Source organism: Equus quagga, chromosome 20, assembly GCF_021613505.1.
Source record: "Equus quagga isolate Etosha38 chromosome 20, UCLA_HA_Equagga_1.0, whole genome shotgun sequence".
NCBI classification, from domain to species: domain Eukaryota; kingdom Metazoa; phylum Chordata; class Mammalia; order Perissodactyla; family Equidae; genus Equus; species Equus quagga.
In genome coordinates this window covers 45626018-45635136 of record NC_060286.1, presented here as the reverse complement: position 1 = coordinate 45635136, position 9119 = coordinate 45626018, and the positions used below count along the sequence as shown (strand labels likewise).

The 9119-nt window shown below is 60.7% G+C and overlaps 1 gene segment (V, D, J or C); it reads right to left on the bottom strand.

Moving 5' to 3' along the window:
• Positions 1-437: 437 nt before the first annotated feature.
• LOC124230805 (immunoglobulin heavy constant gamma 4-like) overlaps positions 438-9119 on the bottom strand; it is a 23611-nt gene continuing 14929 nt past the window's right edge. The window contains 4 exon segments of the C gene segment in view: positions 438-832; positions 912-1244; positions 1374-1447; positions 1711-2002. Of these exon segments, the coding sequence occupies positions 504-832; positions 912-1244; positions 1374-1447; positions 1711-2002 (1028 nt within the window).

Sequence of the window (9119 nt, the reverse complement as noted above, 5' to 3'; positions counted from 1 at the left end):
GATCCTGGGGGACAAGGATGGGCCATGTTCCCACAGCTCGGGCTCCTACAGAGGAGGGACGCCCTCACGTGCATTTCCCTGATGGCTCTGGAGGGGCTTCTCCTGTTCCCTGGCCACCCTCCAGCCCCGAGCTGCTGCTGGCAGGAGGGCGGCCCAGAGGAGCTGCCACCTCTGATGAGGCCTGCACCCCACTCGGCAGCCCCTCTAGCACTCCTTGGAGGCCGGCACAGCCTGCAGCTTGGGTCTGGCCTAATTGCGACCCACTCTTTCCCCTAATGGCCTCAGAGCCCAGCTGCCCTGCAGGCAGGCCGGACCAAGCGCTGGAGCTCTGCCTCAGAAAGAACCACGACCGCGTTGCAGGGTCCCAGGGCCATGCTGGGTGCTTTATTTCATGCTGGGTGCCCGGGAAGCTATGTACACAGTGGTGGGGGCTCAGGTGTCCTCGCGGGACCCAGAGAGCTTGCGGTGAAGGAGGGACCACTCGCTGGGTGCCGGCGTGTGGCTCATTTACCCAGAGACTCGGAGATGTCTGTCTTCGTGAAGTGATTGTGGAGAGCCTCATGCATCACCGCACACGTGAGTGACTCTCCCTGCTGCCACCTGCTTGTCTCCAAGGAGAGCTTGCTGTACAGAAAGTAGGACCCGTCGCCGTCCAGTTGGGCCGGGGTGGTGCTGTACTTGCCCTCTAGCTCCGGCCACCTGTTGCTCTGCCACTCGACACTGATGTCAGGTGGGTAGAAGTCTTTGACCAGGCAGGTCACGCTGACCTTGCTCTTGGCCAGCTCGTCTGGGTGTGGGGGCAGCACATATACCTGCGGAACCCGGGACGGTCCTGTGGGGTAGGGGTCGGCACAGTCACTCCCTGGGTGGCCTCCCGGGCCCCTCCCCGTGCCTGTCTGCCGTGCCCTCACCTTTGCCTCTCGAGATGGCCCTCGAGATGGGTTGTGGGACTCCTATGTTGGTGACGCTACACTTGAACTCTTTTCCACTCAGCCAGTCCTGGTGCTGGATGGGGAGGACGCTGACCACGCGGTAGGTGCTGTTGGACTGCAGCTCCCTCTGCTTCGTGATGGCCGAGTGTACCTCCGTGTTGTCCACATACCAGGAGAACTGGACATCGGGGTATTGATCGCTCAAGTTTACCACCACGCAAGTGACCACGGGCGTTCGGGAGATCATGAGTGCGTCCTTGGGATTCGGGGGGAAGATGAAGACGGAAGGCCCTCCTAGGAATTTAGAATGTGACGTGGGAGACATGGTGACGGGGGATCAGTTCCTGGGTGGGCCTCCTCTTGGGCCCTTGTCCCCCATGGGCCAAGCCTGTGCTTGGCCACCTCCTGGGGGTAGAGGAGGAGGTTTGGCTGACTCACCTGTGTACGGGGGACACTGGGGGGTGGGGACCGATGGGATGGGGATAACGCCCTCTGCAGAGAGAACACATGGGGATTACCAGGGTAGGAGGGAGACAGCCTTGGGGTGAGCTGACGTCCGGGCCTGGTTTTGGCAGCTCTGACACCAGTGCCCACCTTGTGGGCCCAGGGTCTGGGTTAGGGCTGTCAAGCCAGCTCCCACTCTGGGCATGGCAGAAATGCCCAGAGGATCCCTGCTTTTGCTCGGTAGGCCTCTCCTCCTGTCCTGGGGTCCAGGCAGGAGGGCGGAGCCCGGCCTGTCTCGCAGGGAATGACCTCCCTGCGTCCCCTCCACTCACTGATTCTCTTGTCCACCTTGGTGCTGCTGGCCGGGTGGGCTACGTTGCAGATGTAGGTCTCGCTGGTCCAGGTGCTGGCAGGCACGGTCACCATGCTGCTGAGGGCGTAGAGCCCCGAAGACTGCAGGACGGATGGGAAGGTGTGCACCCCGCTGGTCAGGGCGCCCGAGTTCCAGGACAAAGTCACCGGCTCTGGGTAGTAATCAGAGACCAGGCAGCCCAGGGCAACCGTGGCGTCAGACGTGATCCCACAGCTGGGGGTCAGCTGGAAGACCTTCGGGGCGGTGGTGGAGGCTGCAAGAGAGGAGGCGTGTGACCATCAGGGCCTGCCCCTGCGACGGTCCGGGCAGGGTGTCAGGTACCCAGGCCTGGGGCACCACTGAGCCCAGCGCCCGCGTGCTTGCAGAGAGTCTGAGGACTACATGCCCTGAGTGGCTCCCTTTCATGAGGGCGGGTGCCTCTGCAGCCACGTGCCAGGGACTGATCACCTGGGCAGCACTGGATGCCCACCTGGCATAGAGCCCCCTGGGACCCCTGTCCCTTCTCCCTGCTCAGGCCTCCTGCAGGTGGCCCGTCTGACTGAGCCCTCTGTCAGAGCTCTGACCAGTGACCCCTGCTCCTGGTTGGCTTCTGATGGACCCCAATCCCCTGTCCTGTGGCCCCAGCCTGGCCCAGCCCTGGGCGATGGGGCATCTCTTCAGGTGTGGTGGGACCCTGGCCCGCACTGTCCCTGTTGCCTCCCCTCCCCAGGTGGCTTTGCCATGGTCTGTCTCTGCATGCCAGGCCACGTGTCTTCTCTGTCAGCTCCACAGCCACAGCACCAGGAGTACTTGTCCCCGAAGCTCCCCTGATCCTGACCGGTACCCTGTTTGTGCCTTGGACCCCATCCCTGTCCTGAACCCCATCCCTTCCCTGGATCCCGTCCCTGGGAGTCTCCTCGTCCCTCTCCCCTCCCGTGCCTGTGGGCCCCCAGCCCAGACTCCTGCATCTGCCTCAGGGCCCCCCTCCCCAGTCAGGTCCTCCTGGCCCGGCTTCCTGAGCTCACCTCCAGACCCTCCCTGCCAGCGCCGCCTGCCCTCCGCCCTCCCTGCTCTTGGGCCTGTCCAGCTCCTTGCTCACTGCAGAACCCTCCTCCAGCCGTGGTCCTTCCCCAGCACAGCTGGCCCCTCGGTGCAGGTGGAAGCCATGCACTGCCCTCGGCGTTCCTCTCCTCTAGGTGCCAGCCTCCCTAGGCCCCCGTGTGGGCCAGGGTGCTCCCTCTATCCCTAACACCCAGGCCTGTCCTGTCCCCTCTGACCGAGGCCTGTCTGCTCAGCCCCAGGGCCCTGCCTGGCTTCTCCCCATGCTGGCAGCCCCAGCTCAGACCCCAATGGGGGCCTCGCTCTTCCTTCTGCCGGGACCCCTGCCTTGTGTCACCCCACACTGCTTCCGCACGTCTGCCTCTCCTGTCCAATGTCCCCTCAAGCTCCAGAACAGGTGTCCCTGGACCCGAGAACTGTATCCGATCTGGTCCTCTCAGGGATGCCCCCGGCCCCTTCACTCCTAGACTCCTTCCATCCCAGGGGCCCCCCTCCATCCAACTCAACAGGCACCTGGCAACTCAACCAACTCAACTCTCCTCCCTGCACAGCCAGCTTCACCTGAGCCCTGGGAGCCTCCAGCGGTCCCTGCTCCCTGTACCCCTCAGGTCCCACTGGGTGAGGGCTCTGTTTAGCTCAGGCCCAGAGCCCTTCATCCCCTAAAGTCTTGGGCAGCCCTGTGCCCCTCCAGCCCTTGTGCTGGCCTCTGCTCACCTGTAGCTGCTCTGCCTGTTCCCCTGGAGCTCCTGGGCAGCCCCTTGCCCCTCAGCCCACCCATCTGCCCAAGATCACCTGCCAAGCTCTGCCAGAACCCCAGAGTTCCTGGGCTGACCCCTGCCCCGCTCTTTCCTCCCAGCCCTCTGCTCACCTTCCAAGCTCTCCCTGTCCCCCGGGGCTTCAGGGCTGTCCCCAGCCCCTCCTGACGTCCCAGCCCCCTGCTCACGCTTACCTGCTTTGCTTACTCCCTCGGAGGTCCTGGGCTGCCCCAGCGCCTCCAACCGTCCCAGGCCCCGGCTCACCTGTAGCTGCTCTGCCGGCTCCCCTGGAGCTCCTGGGCAGGCCCCTGCCCCTCCAGCCCTCCCACCTGCCCCTGCTCTCCTATAGCTGCTCTGCCTGAGCTCCTGAAACTCCTGGGCAGCCCCCTGCCCCTCCAGCCCTCCCACCTGCCCCTGCTCACCTGTAGCTGCTCTGCCTGCTCCTTCAGATCTCCTGGACAGTCCCCAGCCTCTCCTGCCCTCCAGGGCCCCTGTTCACCTGTAGCTGCTCTGTCAACTCCCCTGGAGCTCCCGGACATTGCCCAGCTCAACTGTAGCTGCTCTGTCTGCTCCCCCGGAGCTCCTGGGGAGGCCCTGGCGCCTCCGGGCCGCCAGGCACCTGCTCACCTGTAGCTGCTGTGCCCGCCCCCTCGCAGCTCTTGGGCAGCCCCCTGCCCCTCCTGTCCTCCCAGGCCCCTGCTGACCAATACCTGCACTGTCTGTTCCCCTGGAGCTCCTGGGCAACCCCCTGTGCCTCCAGCCCTTCCAGCCCCCTGCACACATGCCAAGTCCTACTCGCCATACCTGCGGAGCTCCTGGGCTTTGCCCTGCCCCTCCTAACCTCTCAGCCTCCTGCACACCTATAGCTGCTCTGCCTGCTCCCCCGTACCTCCTGGGGTAGACTTCTGCTCCCTTGTGCCCTCCTGCCTTCCCCTGCTCACCTGTAGCTGTTCTGCCCCTCATCCCTGGAGCTCCAGGTCCACAGCAGGCCCCTCTCCGCCCTGACCTACAATCCCTTTCCCACAGCGCAGGGCCCTGAGCTCAGCCCCAGGCTGCTGGGTCAGCCCAGGGCTGCCTCTGCCCCTCCTGCATCTCCCAGCGCCCTCGGCCCAGGCTCACCCTCCATCCTGGGCTCACTCCTTTCCCAGCACTGGGCTTTGCCTCCTGGAGCCACCATGTGCCCACCCTCTCTCTGGCTAACTCTCCCCTGGCAGAGCCCCAACCTGCCCTGGTCCCCTCCTGGAGGAGCTCTGGGCTCTAGCTGGGCCTCACCCTCTACTTGTGCCTCCCGGCCCTCAGAAGCCCCGTCTGGAAGTTCCCTCCGGTCCGTGTTCCCTCCATTGCTGGGGCAGCTGCCCTCATTCCCCAGCACCCAGCCCTGCAACCCTGGCTCCTGCTCCGGACCCTCACTGCCTGGGTCCCGACGCCCATCCCGTAGCCACTGAGCTCCTGCCCAGCCCTGTGCAGTCTGAGTTCTGAGCACACGGGTGCATCCACTGGCCCCTCGGGCTCTACTCCTGGCTCACCTGCTGCCCTCGGTCCTGGCTGTAGCCCAGGACCCCACGGCCGTCACCTCTGTCCCTGCCCTGGGGCTTGAGCTGGCTCCTTGGCGTGGACAGGACCCTTAGGCCACCTGGAGGTCCTCTTCCTCCCCTGCTCTGAGCCAGCCCCCTCTCTGTGCTCAGACCCATCTGTGCATCCTGGTGTCCATGCTGCAGCAGCTCAGCTCCTGGCTGGTCCTGCCCTCAGCACAGCTGGCCAAGCGCAGCCCTCGGGCTTCTGGCCTCCAGGCCATCAAGTTCCTCAAGGGTGACCTCATTTGACCTCCAGTGTGTCCAGCTCTGTTGGCGTGGGTGCGCCCTGCCTGTGGCTGCATGGTGCCTGCGTTCGGTCGGCACTGTGGCCCGTGGGCAGCCTGCCCTCCCCTGCGCTGGCTCAGCTGCTTGAGCCCCTCGAATCGTCCCTGGGTGCCTGGGCTCTCCTTACAGCTGCGGTGGTTCCACGGCCCCCACTGCACTCCCGTCCCCCTGCTGCGTGGAACCCCCTCTTCGAGGGTCGGGGCTGTGGGAGCCGCTCCCCAGCAGATGAGCCAGGGCCTCCGAGGAGCCCTCGCCTCTCTCTGCTCTGGCCCCGGGCACATTGCCCTCTGCCCTGCTTCCTAGGAATTCACGGCTGGTTCTCGGAGGTGTGAAGGACCTCCCCACAGCCCTGCAAGGACTAAGAACCAGACTGAAAGCGGGGCACCGCTTGCTTCCTGAAGTTCTCTTTTCTTCTGGGTGGTTTCTGTCTTAGAGAGCCGGGGGGAGTACCTCCGAGGCAGAGGCTGCCTCACGTGGGTGCGTGGGAGTGGGCGGGGGGTGGTGCCTGGGGCCCAGTGGAGAGGGCAGCAAGCCCGGGCTCACGTGCCTGTCTTCTCTGTCTCCCTCCCACAGTCATTGTACCCGATGGCCCCAACACAGTCAGGGGCACCTGGGCCTCTCGCCTGAACCCTCTGGTCCCCACACCCCAGAGAACACCTCCCCCTGCCCCGGTCAGCATGCAGTGTGGACACAGGCTGACGTGCTCACAGCCCGCAGCCCAGCCCAGGACCTCATCCTGTCCTCCCGCCACGATGGCCCCCCGAGTAGAAAGCTGTCTTCCTCTGGGTCCCTGCTGCTTCCCTCCATCCCTCTCTGGCTCCATCCGTGGCTGGATCTCTGACTCACAGGTGGAGCAGCACCCGGGGTCCGAGGGAAGCTGTTCTCCCAGCCACAGCTGTCCTCTGGGGACAGACAGAAGTTATGAGTAAGGACAGAGTCCACGGTGGTCACTGGCGTCCAAAGGTCTCCTCCGTCTGAGAGACGGCGTGCTGTCCTTGTCCTCCCATGTGGGGGCCGAGACTCAGCCGTCTGTGTGTGGGGGGATGCGGACCCTCAGGGTCTCACATCTTGCAGTGCCGCGGCTCACCCCATGCCCCATGTGCACCCCTGGGCCGTCCCGTCTCTTCCACTTCAGGCCTTGGATCAAGGATCCCCGGGTGGCATGGTGCCCACCCTTGAATTGCCAGGGGCCAGGAAAGTGACTGGGCATGGCCAGGCATGGCTGCAACCAATGCTCGGTGGGCAGAGGCTTGTGCCGTGGCCCCCTAGTTGGGCCGCGAGCAGACTCCAAGTCTCCAGGAAGTGAACCTTCTGTGAGGCCCCCTCGGAGGTAGAAGGCCCTCGCACCCTATGGTGTGGGCAGCATCCTTTGACCATGGGTGTCTGCAGAGCCACACTACATACTCCAATGGTCTCCTCCGGGTCCCTTTGCCTCCCCTACCGTCAGGTCCTCGCTTTCCACAGTTGGGGTTTCTCGAGCACTGCCCACATCCAGGTCCTGTATCCTGTCCGGTGGTTCATGGGTGTGCTGTGGACCGCCCCACAGCGAGTGGCGTCTGCAGCTACTCTGCTGGTTTGCTCCTGCATTGGCGGCCTGCAGGCAGCACTGGGCTTTGTGGGCGGGGGCGCTCCTCTCTGCTCCACTCACATCAATGACGGTCTGGAGGGCTCCGCCTGGAGTCTGGCACCTGGGCTGGGTGGGCGCTCTTGTTCCCCTCTATCTTCCTGATCCTTCTGTGGGGCTTCCCCACGCTGAGCGGTGCCCGGGCCTGACTCCCAGGAGGAGCCCTGTCTCCTTAGGTCCTGCTCTCAGAGACCCAGCAGTGGTCCCTCAGTGGCCCTGTCCCCATGGAGGCCGTCACTGAAGCCCCCAGGGGTCCAGGGAGGGAAGCAAACCCCAGCTCTGCATTGGGAGCTCTGCATTGTGGTCCTGGGAAAGTTGCTGTGCACACGCAAATCGCTGTCGGCGGCATCCTTGGTGAAGGGAGTGCCCTCTGGTCCCTCTGGCACGAATTCATGCTAATCCACCGCACACTCCCGGCTGCTCTGGCCCGGCCTCCTCTCCATGGCGCCCGGGCAGTTTTGCCATCTCTCCCATGGAAGGCAGCCACCCTCGAGTTCAGTCCTCAGACAAATGGTCACCGGCTCTGCACGCTGTGAGCATCGCTGTCGTTACCTAAGAAACACATTCATCTATGTAATTTCTGGTCTGGAAATGTTGATGCAATAATCTATAATCAATCTATTAATCAAAACTGTGGTGAGTTTATTATATGAGCCAATCTGAGGTCTACATAGTGAGCGACGACAACCTTGACCAAGGAGGGCAGTACTCTGAAGAAGTGGGGTGTGCAGCGTGGTTATATCCCGTCTTGGAACAAGGGCCATACATCACATATGACAGGAGTATCTCTTTTACTACAGTCACAAGATGCTTTGCTAGCAGGGCAGATCAAGTATCACAATATGGCACAGTAGGTCAGTAATGAATCCTTAGATTCTGGGAATAAATGCTCATCAGTAAGAAATGCCAAAAGGGGCAGGATAATTTTAAGGGCATCATTCTTGCTTTGGGACATTGTAAATGTTTGCAGCAGATGTACAATGCATGCTCGAAAGGCCATATCAGGTCTTTCCAGAAAAAATAAGATCCAGCCTGATTAGTTTAAAGCAAATGGCTTCGTCATATACCTCAATATTTTAACTTTTCATATTGCTTTCATTGATTCATTATTCCCCCCATTGATCGATAATGTTTTTATAGAAAACATTGATGATGTAAGTATTGTCCCTTGGTGCTATGGTGATTGCTGAGTGTCCTGGTCCGTCATGTCCCTCAGTGCTAGGCTTGTATGTCCTTGACGTCCCCAGTTATGACCATTGGCGGGAAATAGTCGGATATAGTGGATGAGCATAGAGGTATACAATTACAGGGAAGCATTCCATAGGTTATGTAAGTTTTCAGTAACTTTAGATTGTCACACAAACGTTGTACCTATGCTTTGACCTGACTCATGAGGCTGCATGTGCCTAATTATAGAACAGTTACACTAACAGTGCTGATAATTCAAAACTTGAAAGGATTATTTGAAAAATGAGTTCTTAGGCATAGTCTTATGAGAAGGAAATTCATCCAGGGTTGTAAGATCAATCAATCACCTCAAGTGGCTGAGCAACCATTACTCTAGCCTGCATGCCAGTCTTACAACACTGAGTAAAGGAAAGAGTAATTAGTTTGCATATTATGATTAATAGAAGAATTCCAAGGAGTAACAGACACAGGAATTGCAATTCAGATTTCAAGAGGGCAGCCACACCTGAAGGGAGCCAACCACGCAAATCAAGCCTGGATGCAGGATCGCTTAAGGCATTCACCTGCTTTTCCAAGTGCTTTAGCAGAGAGGACACATTGGAAGACTCATCAGGTCTAAAAACGCAGCGTCCAGTTTGAATGAGTGCACATGTCCCACCTTGGGATGCTTTTAGACTATCTAAGGCCATTCTGATGGGGAGACAGCCCTCCCCACTAAAGACATTTGAGTATTTAATAAGGGTATTCCTACCTGACTTTCATTGAGGGCAGTTTGAGTAAATTTAGTTAGAGCCTCTATGTGATATGACATCTTGTAGCCCAAGGAAGCAGCAAATATAGCCGCTGGTGGTCATACCAGTGAACACTGATGGAGTCCATCTGGCCTTACTGGGAGGAACATTGAGA